General features: G+C 43.5%; 1 protein-coding gene across 1 annotated transcript in view; it reads right to left on the bottom strand.

The window, feature by feature from the left end:
• Positions 1–26675, bottom strand: part of daam1a (dishevelled associated activator of morphogenesis 1a) — a 265075-nt gene that overhangs the window by 65201 nt on the left and 173199 nt on the right. Inside the window, exons 5-17 of the mRNA XM_086003291.1 lie at positions 15009–15080; positions 11577–11671; positions 10729–11062; positions 9299–9409; positions 8917–9020; positions 8768–8834; positions 8547–8664; positions 7929–8067; positions 7734–7792; positions 3201–3388; positions 2611–2925; positions 2141–2248; positions 676–705 (exon numbers count right to left, since the gene is read on the bottom strand). Of these exons, the coding sequence (XP_085859417.1) occupies positions 676–705; positions 2141–2248; positions 2611–2925; positions 3201–3388; positions 7734–7792; positions 7929–8067; positions 8547–8664; positions 8768–8834; positions 8917–9020; positions 9299–9409; positions 10729–11062; positions 11577–11671; positions 15009–15080 (1740 nt within the window). The remainder of the gene's footprint in view (positions 1–675; positions 706–2140; positions 2249–2610; positions 2926–3200; positions 3389–7733; positions 7793–7928; positions 8068–8546; positions 8665–8767; positions 8835–8916; positions 9021–9298; positions 9410–10728; positions 11063–11576; positions 11672–15008; positions 15081–26675) is intronic.

The following is a 26675-nucleotide window of genomic DNA, read 5'->3' as shown; positions in this document are numbered from 1 at the left end:
ATACAGTCATCATTTAAAGTGGTTAGATCTCTACTTTAGTAAATAAAAGTATTGCATGACCAATAAACTGATCATGAACTAAAATACGGAACATCTACATTTTATGTCCTTAAAATTTAGATACAAAGCACTTTGAGTTCACTATCATTTACTAGTATTGAAATTAACCTAGTTTTTTATTTCAACTTTGTGCAGATTTTGCCAATACTATTATGGATCATGATGCGTGTCATTACTATTAAATGAATAATGTTACAAGATTCATACCTAATTAAACAAATACTGGAGCCTTTATTGTCTCTAATAACTTTTTAATAAAATTAAATTAATCTGCACAACATTCTATTTCCTCTTCTACCTTGGTGATAGCTAAAAGTATTTCCAAATTATTTTAAAACCAGGCTGCAGTAGTAGTAACAATGATCATTTGCATTTTCTTAATAAATTATTCAGTATCTTTTATACCTTTGACATGTTTTCAGTGAGTTAGAAAGTGTTACATTAATTGACTTGTCAGTTATGATATAAATGTGCAGCTGAACATACGCAACAAAACTACCGACATGTGCTCATTACCAAAACTAACTTCAATGTGCATTTTCACCATTATAAACTTCATGCTGCGATTTATACTACAAGTAGACTCCTGCCACTTTATTAAAAGCACATGCTTACCTGCTTGGAATGATTGCTCAGAAAGAAGTCCTAAATGCAGGCCAAAGGCAAAAGGAGGATAACAGGTAGCATCAGTTAATAGCAATAAAAAACTGCAGTTCAGCGATTGTTGCAAAATGGAAAATAAAATAACAGACACAGCACAATAATGAAGGTAAAGAATTTTCAAAACAAAACGTGATTGGAGATGTACAAGTATCAAGCAACAATGCCATCTGCAAAAGTTAACCCTTTCACCATTACAAGGAAGCTCAGGCAAAGTAAAAGTTATGGATGAGTGCAAGTTTTTAGAACCTGGAAATTAACATTATTGTTGAAGTTATCAAACTACACAGTCCAAATACAGCCTGTTCACAGAATGTCAAAATTAATATGAAATTTCAATGATCCTAGGAAAAAGGTTAAAACTTGCAACACTCCAATGCTGTGAAAACTAATGCTATAGTGGTAAAGTTTTATTGGAGCTTGTAAACATGTCCATGTTACTGAAAAGGTTAGTGTGTCTCAGTGTGTTGGGTAATCAAGCAGTAATGCTTCATATAATGCAACAAGCTATGGCATGCAAATCAGAGACAATTTAAAAAGCCATATCAGCATTTCTGCAATACCAGTACATTTTATAATGCTTATAGGCGATTCACATAGAATGATTTGAAAATCTTAAGCAAAAGAAAATAATGCGCTTGAAATTCAAAATGAATAGAATCATAGAGGGTCTAGTACGAAGGAGGTTTTTTGGCCCATTGTGTATGTGCTGGCTCTTTGCTGGAGCAATCCAAAACTTATCACAGTACCCTGCTCTTAAAAGGGGCAATGGTCTCTGCCGTAACTACTCTCCAAGCTCCAACAACTCTGAGCATCAAGAAATTTCTGCTAAACTCTCACTCTTCACTTTCAGTGAGGATCTTTGATTAATTACTTCTCATCAATGACTCAACAAACAGATGATATAGTCTTTCCATGTACACACAGTCAAAAACCTTCACAATTTTTTTAAACCTCCACTGAATCCCCTCTTAGCCTTCTGTGCTGCACTGGAAATGGTTGCAGTATCTCAAGAATAAATTGCATATTGATTCTCTGACTGTCTCTCTGATTTGAGTTCTCCAAGCAAATTTTACATCATGTTGGTGATATTAGATGCTATCACATTTCTTTGGATACTGCAGAACTATTGGAAACATGCTGGATAACCAGTGTATCTATCACTACAATGAAGGCTTTACCATAACTTCTAAATATTATTGGATTCAAATGCAATTGTTCCATTGCTAAAACATACAAATGCCACATATTTCACGTACAGTAATCCAATCTGCTGCGGAGAAACAATGCAATGTGAGTGTATGTATTTGACCATAAATGAAACACAACAATTGATCTGATCAACACATGTTTTTATGTCCTGTTTTTTATGCCTATGTTTGTTCCACATTTGTTGAAACAGGAACTTCATTTAGGTTACCTGTTGCCTTTGGTAAGCAGAGAATGTCTTTTCTATGTCTTCCAAGTCAAGTACTTTGAAAACATTCAAATCATCAATTTCTAGCCAGACTGTTTCCCCAAGTTTGTTCTATAATCAAAACAAAATATTTACGGTTAACCAGTTCAAAATGCAGATTAGCATTGTGCAAATTCATAAAACACAGACCTCAAAATGAATTAAGTTGCTGTTTCTTATAATGCAACATTTGTAATTTGCTGTAGAATATATGAATCATGTAATTGCACACATATTGTAAGTCTACTGTAAGCCTTACTTAAAAATGGAGGATTACGAGAACTTGTAATTACAAAAACAATCAGTAAAATTGAAGTAAATTCAACAATCAATGCAGATAAAACATTTTAACTTAATTTCTTTTTAGACACAAGATTATTCAAACCAAAATGGTATCTTGCTGTTACGTTCAACATTAACTGTGTATAACTCACCTCTGGTAACTTGGACCAGTTGAAGGATTTTAAAGCATTTCCTGGTTGTGGAATATTTTTCTTCTTCAGTCCTGGACCCAAAGGGGCTCCGGGAGGAGGTAGTACACCACCCAATAGCAGCAGACCTGGAGGTGGAGGGGGTCCACCTGGGGGTGGGGGTGGGGGTGGGGGTGGTGGTAGAAATCCACCAAGCGGTGGTGGTGGAGGAGGCAGAGGGGGAACACCTACTGAAGGAAGAGCAGGAGGAGGTATTGGACCACCAGGGGCTCCAGGTGGTGAAAGGGGGCCGCCAGGAACTCCAGAATACCTTGCTCTCTAAAATTGAAACAAAATTGCAAAGAAAGCATTAGGCAATGAGCTGTCTATGTTTTAATATGATCAATACCAGATAGATACTTTCTCGGAAAGCTGTAGCAGGCAAAATAGACTGTACCAATATATTTATGTTTTCAACATCTTATGGTCAAAAATAATGTATACGGATTTTAAATCGTGTACTGCAATTAACTGAAGTATTGCAAAGAAAGCTCCAAACATGGCATGTTTGACAGGAAGCGATAAAACATGCTTAACTACACATAGGAACTTGCATTGCTTAGATCCTGGATCTGGGCCATCAGATCAGCTATCTGTTTCTTGGCAGCTTTGTGCTCCTGAGATTCTTTTTCCAGTTTTTCTTTCATTTTATTCAGTGTTTGCATCATCTCCTCCTTTTCCTGTGTCTTAGCTTCACACTCCCTCTCTTTTTTCTCCAGTTTTTGCTGTAGCTCATTGTGCTCTATAAACAAAGAAATCTTTTGAGATTCCTGATCAGCAAAAAAAAAAGCATAGGCTCTCTTACAAATACTAGTTCCAGTTAATTAGATTTTATTGAAATAATGTTTGGCTTTGTTTGCTAAACCTAAAAAAACCTATAAACCCTATTAAAAAAATGTTCACACAGAAGGTCCCAGGTTCAACCCCTGCTCTGCGCAGAGTCAGCAGATCTCAATTTACGCAGTTTGTTAGAGGTACGAGACTTATCCTCAGCACCCTTGAGTTACTATAGGAAGGGGAAGTCAGCCAGGGATCCTGCTTCTGGTTGCTATCCACTGACTCATGCTGGAAGATACATAAATATGGGCATCAGGTTGGCTATGATGCCCTTCATGGTGAACACTCGTGCACGGTCCTAGTTCACACATGAAGGATTACTACTTTGATGAACTATTGGACAGGTGCTGATACCCATGAAACAGCAAATTCAATAGCAGTCAGCACCGTCAGGAGAGGACAGATGATGATTTGGTGGGCAAGGTATAATTACATTTAAAGAACAGCTATTCACAATGACTGCACGGTACACATATATCACAGCAAAGAGTTAAAACACTATGGCCTAGAAATTGGGTATAGCCCCGCTTGAGGCGTTAGAACTGGCGCTGCGCAAAGTTTATAGCCAGACGAAACTTAGCGCTGCCTGGCAAGATATTGGGTTGCATCGCCCCCAAAGGGGATTGAGGCGCGAACTCAGACGTTGCATGGGGCTCCCAAGGCGCAAAGGTTCAGGCGCTACCCAATATCGGCGCGGACGGGCGCAGCGCAGGCGATCTCAATTACCGGAAACCATGAGACTTCCAGGCGCCGGCCGGCTCTTAAAGGGGTGGGTCAGTCAGCCTGAGCTGCCACACTCAACGCCCTGTAGGCCTCAGAATCGGCGCTCGCCCTTCTCTGGTGCAAGAAACTTGGTCAGGATGGAGAAGGTGAGACAGAGAGCAGAGCGCTTCAGCACTGAGGCTCTGGACCAGTTGATGTCTGCAGTTGAGCGCCGTCGAGATGTTCTGTATCCTGACAATGGCAAGAGGCCGAATCAAAAGGCTTACCGGCGATCTTGGAGGGAGGTTTCTCAGAGGGTCAACTCCAACAGCATGGCGACCAGAACCCCTGTTCAGTGCAGGAAGAAATTCAACGACCTCACTCGGGTCGTTAGGGTGAGTGCTGGTTATGCAAACTTCTGATTCCCTCCATCTGCACCTGACTTCGAGCACCCTGTTGCCATGATGCCCCAATGGCCATCTGTCAGCAAGCACCCATGGCCCTTTCTGGGCACACACATGGACATTTCACTCAAGGCCTCATGTAAGGGCTCTTGCACCATGGGGGGCATGAGATGATCTCTCAAGGCCTCATGTTACAGAACTTCCCCTTCTTTCCCCTGCAGTCCAAGCTGGCGGCGAGGCGAAAGGAGCAGACTCGAACCGGTGGCGGGCCTCCACAAGTCGTCACTCTGACGGATCTCGAGGAGAGAGTGCACCAGATTCTTGGAGGACGTCTACCTGGTCCTGTTACCATTGCAGCTGCCGACCCCATTTCCGACAGCGAGGGTAAGGCTCTCTCCTTTTTCAGCTGTTTCCTTCCACTTGGTCCCCCCGCCAGCATGCTTCCTCAGTGTGCAGCCATGTCAGAGCCTTGCCGCAATCTGGCATGCCTTTCCGCCAACCTGTCCTTTTGCTAAAGCCACTCTTCCACCTACCTGCTTTCAGATGATGCATCACCAACTCAGGCTCAACGCCCTGAAGCTGCCAGTGCCAGTGCCTCCGGAGGCGAGGATCAGGAGGAAGCCGGACCATCCATTCCAATCTCAGGGGAGCATACACATCTACAGACTGGGGATAGTAGTTCCCTGGAGGGGAGGGGGGAGGGCGCTCTGAGGATCAGCCAGTTGCCGGAACAAGCGGCATGCAGCAACGCAAGGGGGGTAGGCAAGTTCGGCCACCGTCTCCCCGGAGGGCAAGGCAGGTAGTGATGACTGCTGCACAGAGTGCAGAGGAGGTGCGTCGCCTGGCTGAAATGAGCACCCAGGCCCGGCTCAGGCACACTGAGCTGATGGCTGCAGTGGGGAGGATGCCTCAGTCAATAGAGACACTGGCAAAGAGTGTGTTGGACTTCGGGGCAACAATGGAGAGGACTCTCCAGGGCTTCGGGGCAACAATGGACAGGACTATCCAGGGCTTCGAGGCCGCTATGGAAAGGACTGTTCAGGGCTTCGGGCCAACAATGGAGAGGACTGTGCAGGGCTTCGAGGCCGCTATGGAAAGGACTGTTCAGGGCTTCAGACAATCCCTGGAAAGGTCTGTCCAGGGCTTGTCCAAGGCAGTGGAGCGGTCGGCACCGGCCTTGTCCGAAGCAATGGGAAGAACTGTCCAGGGCTTCTCCGAAGCACTGGCACCTGGCTCACAGGTCCTCACTGCTGCCACGCAGTCACTTGCCGGCCTCGTCCACACCCAGATTGAGGCAACGCGAACTCTCACTGCAGCCACCCTATCTGCATCAGCTAGGATCACCCCGGGCCCTTCCAGTCCCATACAAGGCCAGGAATCAGTGGAGCATGCGATTGTGGCGGATGAGCCGAGCCAGTCCCCTCAGAGAGCCAGTGTGCCGTCCGACCATGGTGCAGGTGTCCTCTCTCGGCAGGTGACCATTGCACATGCCAGCACTGGTACGTCTGCAGTGCAGCTGCCACCACCTGCAGGGCACACTGCTTCCAGCTATGCTCAGATCAAGCATCCTGCGTCCGCACCCTTCAAGCCCAGAGGTCGGCCAGGCCGTCCCTCAGGGGCTTCTGCGCTTCCACACAGTCAGCAGGCATTCCCCAGCCTTCACCCCGCCACTGGGGTTCAATTACGTAGGAGCAGCAGGGAGGGAAGGGGCCGACCGCGAAAGAGAAGTCGTTCTCCATCAAGGGGCCAGCAGTAAAGGGAGGTGCGGAGATGTTTCTTTGGCCAAATTCAAGGACACCCTCACCTGTTGTAATTGTTGGAAATGGTTTGTTTAAGTTTTGCGGCTTTGCTGAAGAGTTAACTGTTATTTTGTTAGTTATGGTTTCTGTTGACATGACGTTGTTTTGCTGTAATGAAAGACTTTTGTGACAATAAAGAGAAGTTTTAATGTGCTATGGTGCACGTGACTAATTTCAGTGATGCTGGCCTTCAGAGGCTTTCAAACATCCAAAGTGCGCAGGAGTTAAGACACTCATCATTCCGCCAGAGGGGCCTCGATACGAGTCCTGATGAGCCTCTGACGGATGGCCCTTCCACTTTCAGGAGCCCTTCCATCTTCCTCCTCATGCTCCTCCTCCGCCTGCTTCTCCAGGGTCAAAGGGAAGGTGATGAATTGACGCCTTCGCCTATAAAGGGCAGCTGTAACTTGCCGGATGCAACAGTGCACTGCAACCTGAGAGATATTCGCAATGTCCCCAATGGCTGACTGAAAGGATCCGTTGCCATAAACATTGAGGGCAACAGTCAGTTTAACGGCCACCGACAGAGAGGTCCTGCACCGTAGACGTGGCTGCAGATCCTCAGCAAGCAGGTGGCACAGCTCAGTAACAACGTCCCTCCCGATTCGGAGCCTTCGCACACACTGCTCCTCCGACATGTCAAGGTATGACACCTGCTGCCTAAAGACCCTCACAGCATACCCTCGGATTGGCCGACCTCCATTGCCCCTCCTCCTTCTGGCCAATCCCGGCCCTCTCTCCCGCCGTCTCTCTGCCCCTTCATAGTGTTCGGCCATGAGGCCGTCGCCCTCCAAAGCATCTCCCATTCCAATGCCAGTTGGTCAAAAGGCTGTTAGGTCTAGTGCTCCAACTGCTCCGGACAGGTTTGAGGGTCCCAAGTACTCTAATGCTAAATTCCAAAAACTCTGCTCCACAGTAGCTCACCAACTCTCTCCACCAACGATCGCAATGAACAGGCCAAGTGGCTGAAGCTTCTATACTAGAGCTGTCCCCTTTAAATAGCGCCCCCCGACTCCGAGAAGGGCCTGCTAACGCTCCTTCGAACTGTCACTAATAGCGCTAGGCGTAAAGGCTCCGGGCACCACCCAATATCCGCTCAGGCGCCCCTAAAAGGCGTTGCACAATGAAATGACGTCATGATCTGCTTGCGCTCGCGGGCGCGCACAAACACTTAGCGCAAGCGTTAAATGTATAGTCAATATGGGAGTTGTCGCTATCTTCATTGTGCCCGCCCCAACATTAGGTAACGCCCCAATTCTCGGTCTCTTTAGGCGCTAACTGCTGGCGCAAACAACTGAATTTCTAGGCCTATAAATTTCTTAAGTGAATAAAATAATGATCACACCTTTTCGCATTTTTTCTGCTTGCTCCTTCCATTGTTTGACTTCATTTTCATTAACCAACCTATTTATGTTGAACATTGATTACAAAAAAGACACAATAAGGTTTAATAGATAATATGAATAGGGTATGCTTCAAAATTAAAATATCTAATACTATAATTCTAAGACAAAGCAAAGTATAGGGGCAACAGACTTACATTCTAACAACATTCTTCACATTAAAATTTTCCAAAGGAGTAACATCAGGATCATGCCCTTTATCATTCTGTAAGACTATCTGCTGCAATATTCGGTCCAGCAGTAGCCAATATTGTACAGTGTTTCCACTTCGCTTATCTGAAAAAAAAAAGTAGAGGAAACTATTAAAGTGGAATAAAATTATAGCAAAATGCACAAAGCAGTTAACATAGTATTCAAAGCAAACTTTAAGATCAGTAATTGAGACAGTGTAAAAGAGTACTATTCAAAGATACATCCATAACATAAACCAGAATGGTGCATGGTATTGGAGCTTCTGCATTACAACTAGCTGGTAAAAGGGTTAAGCAGCTAATAGCATTACAGTAATAAAAGCAACATAGTTGTATATTGTTACTTTTGAATAGTTTATATAAGCAAATTTAATGTGTAGAGTCAACCATATCGTCTAATTGTTTTGAAGCAGAATTCAAAGATATTTCAGATGATAAGTCACATTAATTAAATATTTAACTATTATTTTAGATCAAGTTTTTCATTTTCTTTCATTTTGTTCGCTATTCAACTGAAAAGTAAATGCAACATTTTGCTAAATAAAAATGTTGTACAGTACTCACACGGCATTTGGAGACAATGATGGAGAATTGACATAAAGTGCGGGTATGCATCTGTGTAGCTGATTTTTTTCCTAACCAGTTCAAACACCTGGGTGGCACTTTTTGTGTCGATGTGGACCTGAAGTAATATGTTCATCAGCCATGAGTTAACAGAACATACTTTGTATTGGTTTCCACATTCCACAATGACACAAAACATAAGCAGCAACTCATCTACTCACCATATCAAATCTCTTTGCTAGTTCCATTTCGTCCTCATTTCTCAGCATCTCAAAGAAATCCAAATGCCTAACAAATCATTGAAGTTAGTATAAAAAGTAGCACCAGAAAATTTTCAGTAAATAAAATTGAATACATAAAGTACACTTACCTATCTAAAGTTGAATTTTCATGTTCACGTAATTTGTCAATAACAGGTTGAATACCTAACATCAAAAATTCATATCGGAGATGTACTCTAAAATCAAGACTTTCCTATTGAAACAAAATAAACAGTGCTGTAACAACAGGTATTCCTTTCTCTAGGGCTAAAGGTTTAAAAACCTACATTAAAGATAGAGGTGAAATTGGTCAATGGCAGTAGCACAAAACGGGCTGACAGTGAATCATTTTACACTGCGCCCAATAAAGCGGGCTGTCGATTTGCGATGGGCACGGTGTAAAACAGGCTGCTGATTTGCTATCAGCCTGTTTTGCACTACTGGTATTAATTAATTTTATCCCCCCTGAATAGCTGAGATAGAATTTCCTACCTCTCCTGACCCTTGACTTAGGACAGCATTAATGAAAGACATGACGGCAGTTTTGAGATTCACTTCATCCTTGTATCTTCCTGTGTTTCTGTCCAAGTCATTGACTAGTGTCTGATGGAGAGAAAAGTACCACACAATAATTCAATAGGAAAGCAACATATGGATACACAAAAACACTGAAAAGAAACATAACCATTTCCAGTATATTCCTCCTTTTTAGGCAGTCCCTCGGAACCAAGGATGACTTGCTTCCACACTAAAAATGAGTTCTCAGGTGACTGATGAGTCCAATGCGGGACCTACAGTCTCTGTCACAGGTGAGGCAGACGGTGGTTGAAGGGGCGGGTGGATGGGTGGGGTTCTTGGGTTGACATGTGCTCCTTCCGCTGTTTGTATATAATACTGAGGTATCTAGCAGTACTTGGTATTGGGGTAGAGAACCGATAGCTTTGGATCAGCAACCAAGGATAAAAAGGATGCCAGACCTGAACTCTTCATACACTTGCTCACTGACTGAGCCTGTGGCTGAATGTAAATGAGGGTCTCTATGCAACCTGATACATCTGGCCTTCTTGATGTAGTTGCAAGTCAGCCTTTCCCCCCAACAGGACATTTTTCATAGTGGTGCTGAGATATTAGTACAATAGATAGAAAGTATTTCCCATTTAGGTGTTAAACACCAAAGCAATTACTTTTCAAAATTTACGTTGTACATTTTATAAAAATTACTAAACAATCTATTGAATGCAAATTTAATGGTCAGACCAGGAACGTTGGTGGAGAAGAATTTTAAAAATGGCAAACTGTAGTAAAAGATGGCAATTAAAAGGAAAGCTAAACATTACATGGACCTTGCTGGAAGCACTGAGTACATGCTTACTTTTCATATGTTTATGCATTCACCATATCAACCCACGGTACAACAATATATTAGAAAGCAAAGGAACAAGAATGATTTCAGTATCTCAATCGCGGAACTATGAAGTCAGACTAAATGAACTTTCTAACTGAAACAGGAGATGTAACTTACTTTTTTTTTCTAAATCATGTGTGAGGCGGATAAGTGACTTTAATTCAGAGAAACTATACAAGAAGCAAGACAGTAATAAAAGGACAGATATTTTCAAAGACTAGGGATCTCGAGGTAAAACAGTTAGGAGCTACATGTTAATCAAATGTTGATCTGTCTGTATTCTACTGAGATAACATGCCTATGCTACAACTGGCTGACAATATATTCTAAAATTAAACTGAAAAGTAGTTAGTCAGGAAAGTTTGGCACAGGAAGTCAGGAGAAACTGATTTTTTTTAGTACATTCCTCAGCCTCATTTTAGCAGGGATGCATACTCAAATTTTTAGATGAATTAATTCCATTTGACAAAATTGCACATTTTCATTTTGCGGTTCACAACTAGTGCACAAACTGTACCTGGAAACGTGTTCTTTCACTTGCATATTTCTGGTAGTGCAGCATTGCCTCCAATACCTTCTTGTGACCGCCTGGCACCAAACACACAGCACCCAAAATTTCCAGGACTGCTACTTTAGTCTTTATATTTTCTGTTGTAAGACTTTGAGCTATTACATTAATACTCTCTACATGAGCCAAAACATGGGCCCTGCCCTGAGAGTTGTTCATTAGTGCTTTGATACAGCCTATTAGAGAGGTATGTATTCGAGATTCTGATGTTTCGTAGTCCATACTTTTCAGAAAGTTCAGAATGCATGTTAACCCATCCAAGTCAATGAATCTGGTAACAAACCTGCCAAATGGAAGAACATCATTTTCAAAAAGAGCAAATTAAATAATCCAGTTGATCCTATACAACTTAAATAAAACACTTAACAGCCTTATGTCCTTCTGGATGGGTGGCAAAAAATGTATTTACATGCTGTGTCAGGAACTACTGATGTAGTGTTTTTGGGGGGGGCGGGGAAAGGAAAAAAAAAACCACACCTAAATCTTAAGATAATTTAAAGCATGAGAGTTTCAATCAAGATTAACAACAGTGTAATGTATTTTTCAGTCTTCATGATACCCACTCACTGATTTCAGTCAAGCTACCTAATAAAATAGTCATCTTTGAAAAGCTTTATACTTCATATGCTGATCTGCCAATACATAAAATGAACAGGGCAAATTTAAGAACCTAAAGAAGCGTTTTATCGATTGCGAGAGAAAGTTATAGTAACGAATTGCAATTGATTAATAAAATTAAAACTATGAATGCTTTCTTTAATAATAGTCACATAAATATAAGACCAAAGATAGTTTGCCTCATTGGTTGCGTTCTTAGTGCAGTCTTCAAACTCTCGATGGTTTTATTCCTTTCTTCCTCGTCTTCTTTTTCCAAAGCCAAGAGTGATTTTCTCTAAAAAGAAAATAAAAGGTCAGCTCACTAATTCTTCATTTTATAATTACAACATGTGAAAATTGTGATGAAAATGAGCATACCTGCTGACACCATAGTTATACATTCTTTTCTGGATAATTTTATGACTAGGATTAGCTTCCCAGTTTCACAATCAATGAACCATCTTTAGGATTGAAGCCATAAGAGTCTATGGTACTATTTTCCACAACCATCAAGGGCACCATGACTGGCCAATATGAGAAAGATGTGCAGAAAAGAACACCATTTTCTTCAACACATAACACAAGCATCCCATTGACATTAAGGGGCTACACCAAATGACTCAGCCTAAATGGAGCCATTTCATTCTAAATAGCGTTAGCTAAGACTTTATGAATAGATCTGGGAGTTGAAACATGACCCTGTGATTAAGACAATCACTGAGTTATCAAGATATCAGTGATGGAGGAGTTCTAAATTTTAATGCCAGCATCATTTAGTTATTTAAGTAACACCTCTTGATGTCAAACATCTTTTATTTGTGGGCTGGGGGAGGTATGGAGATGCAGAGAGAGAAAATCAAACCAAAGTAATTAGGTCACCTTCATCAATATTCAGTCAAGAACAAATTCATATTTGAAGCCAATTGGCATCTTCAGCAAATAGAAATGCATGTGAGGAGGTCAAATCCAGTGTGAAAAAGTGCTTCCTGATTTCACTCCTAAAAGGCCTAGCTTTAATTTATTTTAAGATAATGCCCCATTGTTTTGGATTCCTCCACCAAAGGAAATAGTTTCTCTGTATCTCAAAGGGTTTTGACCCGAAACGTTGACTCTAATTTCTCTCCACGGATGTTGCCTGGCCTGCTGAGTTTTTCCAGCATTTTCTGTTGTTATTTCTATCAAATCCCTTTATCATTTTAAACACCTCAACCTTCTAAACAGAAGGGAATGCAAATCAAGTTTACACAACCTGCTCTCATAAATTAACCCTTTACACCCTGGCATCATTCTAGTGAATCTGCACTGTACCCCACCAACGTCACTATATCCTTCCTGCGGTTTGGTGCCCAAAAGTGAATGCAGTACTCCAGATGAGGTCTGATCAAGGCTCTTTACAACTGAAACATCACATTCTCACTTTTGTATTCCCCCCCCCCCCCGTCTTAAAGGAGGAAAGAGAGGCGGAGAGGTTTAGCAAGGGAATTCCAGAGCTTAGGACCTTGGCAGCTGAAGGCACGGCCACCAATGGTGGAGTGATTAAGATCACTGGTATTTGCATCCTTTTCACAGTGAAGGAAGAGGACCAAAGTATTCATTCAACAAGTATGTAATTTCCTTATTGTCAATTATACTCTCACCTGTATCTGTCTTTAATGGGCCCACATTCCCCTTTACCACGCTTTTCCTCTTAATATATTTATAAAAAAACCTTTGGTATCAGCTCTAACATCCCTTGCAAGGTTTTTTTCCACACTCCCATTTTGCAGCTCATTACTCTTTGTTTCCCTTTGTTGCTTTTTATAGCTCTCCCAGTCTACTGGATTTCCACTTTTCCATGCATTTTTGAGGCTTTTCTTTTAGCTTGATTTAGCCCCTTACCTCAATTGTTGACTATGATTGCTTAACTGCACAAATGGAGCCTTTGCTTGTTAGAGATAAGTAGTAGTTTTGTATTGTACCAAATACTTTGAATATTTCCCACTGTTTGTCTGTAGTTCATCCCAGTTTACTGTGTTTAATTCATTTCTCATCCCTTCGAAGTTTGCCTTACTCAAATTTAAAACCTTGGTTTGTGACTTTCCCTTCTCCCTATCAAACCTAATATTAAATTCAAGTTCAGCAGTTGACAATGAAACCAGACAGCTGACATTGCAGTGCTGCAGAATGGAAGCAACCCTAAGGCACATAGAAAGGATGTTAAAGTTGTACCAAGTGAAGTCAAATGTAATCCTATCAGAATGAACAGTTCCAATGCAAATCTTGCCATTTCTATTTCAGTGCACTATTCATTCTGATGCAGAACAAACCAGCAGCAGCTCTGTTACAACCCAAGCTGAAATCCATAATAAAGAGCATCACACTGGGATTCTACAATGGCTCAATGAGGCTATCCAGTGAAGAGCTGGATAGTACAGATCAGGAAGGTCCTAGCTTCAATCCTTGATCTGTGCCGAGTTATCTAATTTCAGCTGGAGTGGCAGTAGGGGACTAAAATTGGCTTCGGCACCCCTGGGCTGGGAGGACATGGCCAAATTCCCACCTTGCTTGATATCCAGTGGCCCCCTTCTGGAAGTGCATGTGCAGACATCATATGAGGATGGATCAAGCTTGGTTGCAATATTCTACTGTGGTGAATAGCCTATTGGCATTCATGGGCAAGGCTCATACATTTGAGAATAACCACTTGGGCGAGGTACCAGAGGACCATCAGTCTCCATGGAACTCCACCCTCAATACCTTCAGGAGAGGAGAAAATTGATTAGAAAGGAAAATATTAAGTAAAAGCTAATCAAAAATAAAAACATATCGAGCAGTGATGATAAAGGCCTACATTTCACTTTGCCAAGTGTGAAAGACCTACAACTTATGGGCAAGGTCTACGTTAACCAGGTTGTGTTACAGAAATTTCTGTCCCCATGCGTAAATGGCTTGACCTTCTGGCATTCAGGGAATGCATTTAAAAACTATAAGTAGGAATTTGAAGTAAGATATGGATTCTCTTGGGAAGGTATTATTGGTTCAGAACCATTTGTGAAATGAGCTACTACAGACTAGAGCTGAAGGTGCAAAATTTCACACTCACCAAGTGCTCTAGGAATTTGAATTAAAGGTTAATATTGAGAGGCTTTACGTTCTAAATTTTGAGTTGTAATACAATAGCTGCTTTCCCCCGCCCCCACCCCACTCATTAAATAAAGTAATTTAACAGCTTCTTTGTAGAACAATATGCGTTGTAGGAAAATACTGACAGAATTACAGGAAACTGTGTGATATCCGGCACCGACGGGACCGAGCTGTTGCGGTCCCATCAAAACTGCCGGACAAACCAGCGCTAATGTTGAAACATACGTATCTGGCAACAAACCCTGTTGCTTAGCAACAGCTTCTAAACAGTCGGCCGTACCTTGCAAGCGTCTCTGTAGCTTAGCAACAGCTTCAGCGAGACCTTGCAGAGCCTGACTGGTGAAAAAAAAGCAACGAAAAGAAAAAAAAACTAACGAAACAGCTCCTGATTTTTGCCGGTGGATCGAGCATTCCGGACAGTTAACCTCCGGATAAACCAAAGTTTCCTGTATGACTCTTAAGGAATCAATTGGTTTATAAATGTAGAAAATAGTAAAACAAGCACTCACAGCTGCCATAGAATTCAGTTGATCGATGTAAAACTCTGGCCAGCTTGTGGCTCCTTTATTTTCTTCTTGTTCCTGAAAAAGGCAGATTTCACAAATCACCATCACGTACACACCAAATATATTTTAGGAGGAGAGGAATGGAAGGGTTCATTAACAGGAATAGACCGAACCTTTCCAATGACCTGCTGGGTAAATACACCACCAAGTGTAGACTAAGTCATATAGACCAGAAGATTCCAGGTTTGATCCCTGGTCTGTGACGAGTTAACCAATCTCAGCTGGAGGAGGTAAAACTGGATCACAACTTTTCTGGGCTACGATAAGAAAATCTGCCAGGGTTGCTGTTCCCAAGTACTATCCAGTCTCCTCTGCTGCCAAGTGTGTGTTTGAATGTACAGTGAAGACAGGCTCAGGCGTGATGCCCTCGAGTGAATAGCCAGCCAATACACTGTACAAACTGCCAGGAGGAATGGCCACTACGTACCAGAGAATTGAACAACTGTGGAACTGTACCACAGCTCAGAAGAAAGAAGAAATGTTATAGGGATAAAACCTTAAATACAGTACATTTCTATGCATCACTTTGTGCATCAGTCTATCCTTACGTATTTCTAGCTACTTAAACCGGTACTTTTAATTAATTTGTTCTCTGGATGTGGGCAATGCTGGTAAAGCCACATTTAATGTCCACTCCTAGCTGCCCAGAGATGATGGGGAGCCTTTTTTATTTTACAACAGAATGGCTTGTTAGTCCACTTGAGAGCATTAAGAGTCAACCATATAGTTTAGGACTGGAGTCATGTGTAGGCCCAACTTGGTATGGGTGGCACGTTCCCTTTCCTAAAAGATAGCAGTGAACCAGTTGGGTTTTATATATCTATATATATAAAAAAACTAAAAGGTAAAACAATGAAGGTTAACGTGAACATGGTAACAGTTTCAGAAACAGCGCACTATGTTCTCAGCCTAAAGGCAATTCTATTATCTTCAAAATCAGAACTGATAGAACAAACATAGAAATGAGCTGTAGCTGAACGCAAATTGATTAGAACCAGTGGGGGGAAAATGACACAAAAGATGCACCTCACATACTATCGTACAGCCTTACAGGGCCAGTGGGTAAAAACAGTTAACACTGAGCAGAAAAGAGACATGAGGGAAGAGAGAAGATGGGCAAAGTTGTTCAGTGAGTTCCAGAGGCTATGGCCAAAGTAACTGAAGGAGCCATCACTGATGGAGTGGGAAACAAGGAGTAAGACAGCATCAGAACAGTGAAGGGTACACAGAGACTTATAGCTTTGAGAATTCTTTGAGGACGTAACATACAGGGTGGATAAAGGGGAACCAGTGGATGTAGTGTATTTGGACTTCCAAAAGGCATTTGACAAGGTGCCACACAAAAGATTACTGATCAAGATAAAAAGATCACAGGATTGGAGGTAATATACTGGCATGGGTGGAAGATTGGCTATCTAACAGAAAACAAAGAGTTGGGATAAATGGTTCGTTATCGGGCTGGCAATCAGTAACTAGTGGTGTCCCACAGGGATCAGTGCTGGGACCCCAACTCTTTACAATCTATATTAATGATTTGGAGGAAGGGACCGAGTGCAACATATCCAAGTTTGCCGACGATACAAAGATTGGAGGGAAAGCAGTGAGTGAGGAGGACATAAAAAACCTGCAAAAGGACATAGACAGGCTAAGTGAGTGGGCGGAGATTTGGCAGATGGAATATAATATTGGAAAGTGTGAGGTTATGCACTTTGGCAGAAAAAAATCAAAGAGCAAGTTATTATCTAAATGGAGAGAAACTGCAAAGTGCTACAGTACAAAGGGATCTGGGGGTCCTGGTGCATGAAACACAAAAAGTTAGTATGCAGGTGCAGCAGGTGATCAGAAAGGCCAATGGAATCTTGGCTTTTATTGCAAGGGGGATGGAGTATAAAAACATGGAAGTCTTGCTGCAGTTATACAGGGTATTGGTGAGGCCACACCTGGAATACTGCGTGCAGTTTTGGTTTCCATATTTAAGAAAAGATATACTTGCTCTCGAGGCGGTTCAGAGAAGGTTCACTCGGTTGATTCCGGAGATGAGGGGGTTGACGTATGAGGAAAGGTTGAGTAGGTTGGGCCTCTACTCATTGGAGTTCAGATGAATGAGAGGCGATCTTATCAAAACATATAAGATTGTGAGGGGGATTGATCGGGTGGATGCGGTGAGGATGTTTCCACTGATGGGTGAGACTAGAACTAGGGGGCATAATCTTAGAATAAGGGGCTGCCCTTTCAAAACTGAGATGAGGAGAAACTTCTTTACTCAGAGGGTGGTAAATCGATGGAATTTGCTACCCCAGAGAGCTGTGGAAGCTGCAACATTAAATAGATTTAAAACGGAGATAGACAGTTTCCTAGCAGATAAGGGAATTAGGGGTTACAGGGAGAGGGCAAGGAAGTGGACGTGAGTCTAGGTTCGGATCAGCCATGATCCTATTGAATGGCGGAGCAGGCCCGAGGGGCCGTATGGCCTACTCCTGCTCCTACTTCTTATGTAGCTAGTGGAGATCACTGAGGTAGGATGTGGCAAGCGTATGGAGAGATTTGAAGGCGAGGATGAGGATCTTAAAGTCAATTTGCTAAGAAACTGGGAGCGAATGGAGCTTAGTGACAAACTGGGCTGATGCGGATACAGGTGAGGAAATGGGCTGTGGTATTCTGCATATGTTGCAGTTTGAGTAGGGTGAAATGGGCAGGCTGGAGAAATCAAATTTCAAGCATCAATCCTGAGCGGCAGAGCGGGGTATAAAAGTCCCCAGAGACCAGGTAAGGCCTCACAGCGTCGGCGGGAAACCCGAGCGGCAGAGCGGGGTATAATAGTCCCCAGAGACCAGGTAAGGTCTCACAGCGTCGGCGGGAAACCCGAGCGGCAGAGCGGGGTATAAAAGGCCCCAGAGACCAGGTACGGCCTCACAGCGTCGGCGGGAAACCTGAGCGGCAGAGCGGGGCTGTAAAAGTCCCAGAGACCAGGTAAGGTCTCAGCGTCGGCGGGAAACCTGAGCGGCAGAGCGGGGTATAAAAGGCCCCAGAGACCAGGTACAGCCACACAGCGTCGGCGGGAAACCTGAGCGGCAGAGCGGGGTATAAAAGGAGCCAGAGACCAGGTAAGGCCTCACAGCGTCGGCGGGAAACCTGAGCGGCAGAGCGGGGCTGTAAAAGTCCCCAGAGACCAGGTACGGCCTCACAGCGTCGGCGGGAAACCTGAGCGGCAGAGCGGGGCTGTAAAAGTCCCAGAGACCAGGTAAGGCCTCACAGCGTCGGCGGAAACCTGAGCGGCAGAGCGGGGTATAAAAGTCCCAGAGACCAGGTAAGGCCTCACAGCGTCAGCGGGAAACCTGAGCGGCAGAGCGGGGTATAAAAGTCCCAGAGACCAGGTAAGGTTTACCAGTCTCTGAACTCAGAGGGAAGGAGAGAGGTCAAAAGTAATCCAAGTGTGACGTCACCAGAAAGCGGGTAAGTGATTGGTTGGTAAGTATTTCTCCCTTTTAAGCTTAAATCTCTTTGGTTTATAGTTTCTAAGGTGTGATATACACCATCTAGAATCGGGGCAGAGGATATTGAAGAATAATATTAATAAATTTAATTAATTACATAGAATGGGAGATCAGGCGATGTGTTGATGCTCACGGTGATCACATTTGCAGTAAGTGTTGGCTGCTCGAGGAACTCCGGCTCCGTGTTGAAGAGCTGGAGACCGAGCTTCAAACACTGAGACACATCAGGGAGGGGGAGAGTTACCTGGACTCTGTGTATCACGAGGTAGTCACACCAATTAGATTAATTAATTCAGATGTAGTCAGTGGCCAGGGTCAGGATGGTGTGACTAGAAGTGAGGCAGGTACGGGGATCCAGGAGGTAGTGTTGGAGGAGCCGCAGCCCTTGCACTTGTCCAACAGGTTCGAGGCTCTTACTCCCTGTGGGGACAGGAGCAGGGACTGCAGGGAGGATGAGCAACCTGGGCACAGCACCGTGGAGCGGGGGGGCCAATTCAAGTGGGGGGAGTTAAAAGAAATGTTGTAGTGGTAGGGGATAGTATCGTTAGGGGGATAGATAGAGTTCTTTGCAGCCGAGAGCGAGAGTCCCGAAGGCTGTGTTGCCTGCCCGGTGCCAGGGTTAAGGACATCTCCTCTGGACTGGAGAGAAACTTGGAGTGGGAGGGGGAGGATCCAGTTGTCGTGGTCCATGTTGGTACCAACGACATAGATAGGACAAGGAAGGAGGTTCTGCTGAGGGAGTTTGAGCAGCTAGGGGCCAAATTAAAAAGCAGAACCACAGAGCCACGAGCGAATTTGGCAAGGACAAATAAAATTAGAGAGTTAAATGCGTGGCTCAAAGACTGGTGTGGGAGAAATGGGTTTTGCTTCCTGGGACACTGGCACCAGTACTGGGGCAGGAGGGAGCTGTTCCGTTGGGACGGGCTTCACTTGGCCAGTACTGGGACTAGAGTCCTGGCGGATCATATAACTAGGGCTGTAGAGAGGGCTTTAAACTAACTAGTGGGGGGGAGGTTCCTAGAGAGCAAATAATAAAAATGACAACAGAGAAGGTCATAGACTTAGGTAGCAGTGGGGAAATTAAAAACCAGAGCATGTCAGGAAGGGGCAGAAGGTATGGAGTAAAAGGTAAAGTAATAAAAAGGGCAAAAGCAGGAACTAAGTGTCACAAAACATCTTTGAAAGTTCTCTATCTGAATGCACGTAGCATTCGTAACAAAATAGATGAGTTAATGGCACAAATAACTACATATGGGTATGATCTTGTGGCCATTACAGAAACATGGCTGCAGGGTGACAATGCCTGGGAATTAAACATACCAGGTTATTTAACGATCAGGAAGGACAGGCAGGAAGGAAGGGGAGGTGGGGTGGCTATGTTAATAAAGGAAGGAATCACTGTAATACAGAGAAATGATATTGGGTCAAAAGATCAGGGTAATGAAACAGTTTGGGTGGAGGTAAGGAATAATAAGGGGAAAAAAACACTAGTGGGCGTAGTCTATAGGCCTCCGAACAGTGGCAACTCTGTTGGATGGAGTATCAATCAGGAAATAGTTGAGGCTTGTAATAAGGGAACATCTATAATTATGGGGGATTTCAACTATCATATTAATTGGACAAATCAAATTGGGCAGAGCAGCCTTGAGGAAGAGTTCATTGAGTGTATTAGGGATGGGTTTCTTGAGCAGTATGTAACTGAACCGACCAGGGGGCAAGCAACCTTAGATCTGGTCCTGTGTAACGAGACGGGATTAATTAAAAATGTCCTAGTAAAGGATCCCCTTGGAATGAGTGACCATAACATGGTTGAATTCCATATTCAATTAGAGGGTGAGAAGGTTGGATCTCAAACAAGCGTGCTAAGCTTGAATAAAGGAGACTATGAAGGTATGAGAGTGGAATTGAGTAGAGTGGATTGGGAAAATAGATTAAAGGGTAAGACGATACATGATCAGTGGTGTACATTCAAGGAGTTATTTTACAACTTCCAAAAAATATATATTCCGAGAAGAAAAGGGTGTAAAAGAAAAGACAGCCATCCGTGGCTAAGTAAAGAAATTAAGGATAGTATTCGACTAAAAACAAGGGCATATAAGGTAGCCAAATCTAGTGGGAGGACAGAGGATTGGGAAAACTTTAAAAGACAGCAAAAAATAACAAAAAGATTGATTAAGAAAGGGAAGATAGATTATGAAAGTAAATTAGCAAAAAATATAAAAACAGATAGTAAGAGTTTTTATAGTTATATAAAAAGAAAAAGGGTGGCGAAAGTAAATGTTGGTCTCTTAGAGGATGAGACCGGGAAATTAATGGTGGGAAATATGGAGATGGCAAAAACACAATGAATATTTTACATCAGTCTTTACAGTAGAAGACACTAAGAATATCCCAACACTGGACAAACAGGGGGCTAAAGGGGGGGGGGAGGAGCTAAACACGATCAAAATCACTAAGGAAGTGGTACTCGGTAAAATAATGGGAGTCAAGGCGGATAAATCACCTGGACCTGATGGCTTACATCCTAGGGTCTTCAGGGAAGTGGCGGTAGGGATTGTGGATGCATTGGTAATAATTTTCCAAAACTCCCTGGACTCGGCAAAGGTCCCGGCAGACTGGAAAACTGCTAATGTAACACCCTTATTTAAAAAGGGCAGTAGACGGAAGGCTGGAAACTATAGACCGGTTAGCCTAACATCTGTGGTAGGTAAAATTTTGGAGTCCATTATTAAGGAGACAGTAACAGGACATTTGGATAATCACAATTTAATAAGACAAAGTCAGCATGGTTTTATGAAGGGGAAGTCCTGTTTGACAAATTTGCTGGAGTTCTTTGAGGAAGTAACGTATAGGGTGGATAAAGGGGAACCAGTGGACGTCGTGTATTTAGGCTTCCAAAAGGCATTTGACAAGGTGCCACACAAAAGATTATTGCTTATGATAAAAAATCACGGGATTGGGGGTAATATTCTGGCATGGATAGAGGATTGGCTATCTAACAGAAGGCAGAGAGTTGGGATAAATGGTTCATTCTCAGACTGGCAATCAGTAACTAGTGGTGTTCCGCAGGGGTCAGTGCTGGGTCCCCAACTCTTTACAATCTATATTAACGATTTGGAGGAGGGGACCGAGTGTAACATATCAAAGTTTGCAGATGATACTAAGATGGGAGGGAAAGTAGTGAGTGAGGAGGACATAAAAAACCTGCAAGGGGACATCGACAGGCTAAGTAAGTGGGCAGAGATTTGGCAGATGGAATACAATACTGGAAAGTGTGAGGTTATGCACTTTGGCAGGAAAAATCATAGAGCAAGTTATTATCTTAATGGCAAGAAAGTGGAAAGTACTGTAGTACAAAGGGATCTGGGGGTCCTGGTGCACAAAACTCAAAAGGTTAGTATGCAGGTGCAGCAAGTGATTAAGGCCAATGGAATGTTGGCTTTTATTGCTAGGGGGATAGAATATAAAAATAGGGAGGTATTGCTTCAGTTGTACAAGGTATTGGCGAGACCGCACCTGGAATACTGCGTACAGTTTTGGTGTCCATACTTAAGAAAGGACATACTTGCTCTCGAGTCAGTACAAAGAAGGTTCACTCGGTTAATCCCGGGGATGAGGGGATGGACATATGAGGAGAGGTTGAGTAGATTGGGACTCTACTCATTGGAGTTCAGAAGAATGAGAGGCGATCTTATTGAAACATATAAGATTGTGAAGGGGTCGGATCGGGTGGATGCGGGGAAGATGTTCCCGAAGATGGGTGAAACTAGAACTAGGGGGCATAGTCTTAGAATAAGGGGCTGCTCTTTCAAAACTGAGATGAGGAGGAACTACTTCACTCAGAGGGTGGTAGGTCCATGGAATATGCTGCCCCAAAAAGCTGTAGAAGCTACATCATTACATAAATTTAAAACAGAAATAGACAGTTTCCTAGAAGTAAAGGGAATTAAGGGTTACGGGGAGCGGGCAGGAATTTGGACATGAGTCTAGGTTCGGATCGGTCATGGCCCTGTGGGTAGCGGAGCGGGCCCAGGGGCCGTGTAGCCTGATCCTGCTCCTATTCCGTGTGTCTAATTCTGTTAGATTCAGGAGATGGTTCTGTGATAGTGGATTGGCGGTTAGGGTCAGATCAGCCATGATCTTATTGAATGGCGGAGCAGGCTCGAGGGGCCGATTGGCCTACTCCTGCTCCTATTTCTTATATTCTTATGTTCTTATGTAAGGTGGTAAATGCAATAGCTTATGGTTTCAACAATAGAAGAGAAGAGCTATGGGTGCAGGCAGACAATGTTTCAAGACATTCTAACATTTTTACAAATGTCAGAAGGGGAAATCCACAGCAACAGAAGTTCACTTGGAAAAAAAAATCATTGATGCAGCATGCATAGTGAAACTAACTGAAGTTTGAATATAAATATGTGGAATTAATCTGTAGTAATGATGGGCTCCGCACAGCAACATTATAGATATAAAAATTAAGATGCAATCAAATAAACCTTTAGTTGCTTGCTCCATGGACAAAAATTTACACCTAAATATGGATATATACACACACAAAATTTTATGCAATCTCAGTATTAATGATTTTCAAAAAAATACCAAACTCTTGAGCGGAGAGGAGGCATTTCCTCACTGAGAAGAGAAAAGGAAAGCATTTTCTTGCATATAACTATGACTTGCACTGCCTTGTGACTGGAAAAGAAATCTTTAAGCAGTCTCTCAGGACAGGAGAATGGTTAAAGGTTAAATCAAAGAGCAAAAAATCTGCTCAGTTTTCAAATAAAAGGACACAGCCATGTAAAAAAAAGGGATATCAAATTTATGGCATATAGGAACTGAACTTTACAGGTTAAGCTGCACCACTACTTTTATTAATTGGATAAAACACAATACTCCAGAGGTTAGGGCATTATTGGATCTACTGGTGCACAAAAGTTGCCAAAGCAGCATGAAAATACCAAGCTAGACATTGTATAATGACACAAATGCCAAGTATCACTTGAAGATTATCTAGGCTTTCCTCTACATAACAGCCCTAATTTAGCTGTCATTTTCAAATTCAACAGAGTTGATGGCACTTGCTTATGCCTAGAAATACTGTCATTATAAAGAGGTAACAATAAATATATATTGAGAGAAAACGGGACTTAAAACAGATACATAAATCAACAAATTAACAAAATGCTACTCAGTATTAAAAGTATTCAATGTTACAATGTTAATATGCAAAATACAGAAATTTTCAGAATATAACAGGAGGCATGTCAGCCTTCATCATGAGATGTTAAAAGGAATTTACCCAGCTATGGTACAATATACCACTTTCTGTGCTGATAAGGAGTTTATCATGACAGAAACCCCCAAAACAAGACTTTTGGTGAAGTACTCTGCCAGTGCAAAACTATAAAAGGAGAACAAGATGCACTGCAGCAACTCGCCAAGGCTTCTTTGGCAGCACCTCCCAAGCCCGCGACATCTTCCATCTAGAAGGACAAGGGCAGCAGGTGTATGGGAACACCACCACCTCCAAGTTCCACACTATACTGACTTGGAAGCATATCACCGATCCTTCATCGTCACTTGGTCAAAATCCTGGAACTCCCTACCTAACAGCATTGTGGGAGTACCATCACCACATGGACTGCAGCGATTCAAGGCGGCGGCTCACCACCACCTTCTCAAGGACAACTAGGGATGAGCAATAAATGCTGGCCTTGCCAGCGATGCCCAGATCCCATAAGCGAATTTTAAAAAACGGTCTTTGTGACAAAAAGTTTTACAAACTCTTTCCTGTTTGCTTAAAAGCTCCAACGCAGTTATGTAAATCATCTCAATACTTATGACCGAGGCACTTGACTGTGGTATCATTGTGATACATCTGGATCTGGACACATTGACAAACATGCTAGATTTAAAATTCTTACAGGGCTGGACAGGGTAGGATGTTTCCCCTGGCTGGGGAGTCTAGAACCAGGGATCACAGTCTCAGAATAAGGGGTCGGCCATTTAGGACTGAGATGAGGAGAAATTTCTTCAGAGGGTGGTGAATCTTTGGAATTCTCTACCCCAGGGGGCTGTGGAGGCTCAGTCATTGAGTATATTCAAGACAGAGATCGATAGATTTTTGAATATTAAGGGAATCAAGGGATATGGGGATAGTTCAGGAAAGTGGAGATGAGATAGATCAGCCATGATATTATTGAATGGCGGAGCAGGCTTGAAGGGCCAAATGGCCTACTCCTGCTCCTATTTCTTATGTTCTTATGATGAACGGCACCAAGGCAAAATGGCGATGAAAGAACAAAAGAGAAGTGAAGAGACATTAAGAGGTATTCAAAACAAGACGAGATGGTGATAGGACCAGTCAAGAGACAAAAGACGGCTCAAGATTAGGTGTGAAATGCGCTGGCAGAATGAGACAGCTGCCATGTGGGAGAGAAAAAAAGGGGGAAGGGCACAAAACAAAGGTGTGGATAAAAAATATATATAAAAATGTAATAGGGGCCGAGGATATGATCTGCAATTGTTGAACTCAATATTGAGTCTGGAAGACTGTAAAGTGCCTAATCGGAAGATGAGGTGCTGTTCCTCGAGCTTACGCTGGGTTTCAGTGGAACAATGCAAGAGCCCGAGTACGGTGAGGTCCGAGTGCAAATGGGGCGGTGAATTAAAATGACAGGCGACCGGAAGCTCGGGGTCACCCTTACGGACTGAACGGAGCTGTTCCGCAAAGCAGTCACCCAATCTGCATTTGGTCTCCCCAATGTAGAGGAGACCACATCGTGAGCAGCAAATACAGTATATTAGATTGCAAGAAGTACAAGTAAATCGCTGTTTCACCTGGAAGGGGTGTTTGGGGCCCTGGACAGTGGGAAGGGGGCAGGTATAAGGGCAGGTGTTGCATCTCCTGCGCTTGCACGGGAAGGTGCCGGGCGAAGGGGAAGCGGTGCTGGGGGTGATAGAGGAGTGGACTAGGGTGTCTCGGAGGGAGCGGTCCTTATGGAATGCTGAAAGGGGAGGGGACGGGAAAATGCATTTGGGGATAGGATCACGTTGGAGGTGGCAGAAATGGCGGAGGATGATCCGTTGAATGTGAAGGCTGTTGGGGTGAAAGGCGAGGACAAGGGGACCCCTATCGTGGTTCAGGGAGGGAGGGGCAGGGGTGAGGACAGAAGTGCGGGAGATAGAGCGGACACGGTTGAGGGCCATGTCAACCACGGTAGAGGGGAATCCTCGGTTGAGGAAAAAGGAAGACATGTCGGAAGCACTGGTGTGGAAGGTGGCATCGTCAGAGCAGATGCGGCGGAGACGGAGAAACTGGAAGAATGGAATAGAGACAACAGAAGGTGAGTTGAGCATGCGTGGGTGGCGAGGCTGCAGCAGCTCCTGTAAACACTGGCTGGAAACCGAGCTCCGAGAGCAGGAGGGGCGGACCTGCGAGAGGAGAGGCATGAGAGGCTGATTTAAACCGAGCTCCGAGAGCGGGAGAGGCGGTCCTGCGAGAGGAGAGGCGGGAGAGGGTGATTTAAACCGAGTTCCGACAGCGGGAAAGGCGGACCTGCGAGAGGAGAGAGAGAGAAGTAAAAAGTAATCGAAGTGTGACGTCGCCAGAAAGCAGGTAAGTGATTGGGTGGTGACTATTTCTCTCTTTCTCGCTTTTTTCCAAACTTGAATTTTGTGGTTTATGGTTTCAAAGGTCTCTGTTGTGTAGCGGGGACTGCTGGTAAACAAGGGCCCTTGAGTATATAATTTAATTATAGTGTAATTGGTGGGATTGATTTGATTTAACTTAATTAGAATTAATTAAAGGGTAAGTCATGGCAGTACAGCTCAGCACCATGGAATGCTCCTCCTGCACTATGTGGGAAATCAGGGACACTTCCTGTGTCCCTGACGACCATGTGTGCAGGAAATGTATCCAGCAGCAGCTACTGGCAGACCGCATTGCGGCGCTGGAACTGCGAATGGATTCATACTGGAGCATTTGCGATGCTGAGGACATCTTGGAAAGCACGTTTAATGAGTTGGACACACCGCAGGTAAAGGCTGCACAGGCAGGAAGGGAACGGGTGACCGCCAGGCAGAGTAGTAGGCGCAGGCAGGTATTGCAGGGGTC

The sequence above is a fragment of the Somniosus microcephalus genome, chromosome 12 (assembly GCF_052327205.1).
Source record: "Somniosus microcephalus isolate GS21.2 chromosome 12, FLI_Smic_1.0, whole genome shotgun sequence".
In the NCBI taxonomy this organism is placed as follows: Eukaryota; Metazoa; Chordata; class Chondrichthyes; order Squaliformes; family Somniosidae; genus Somniosus; species Somniosus microcephalus.
This window is presented reverse-complemented; position numbering and strand designations above follow the sequence as displayed.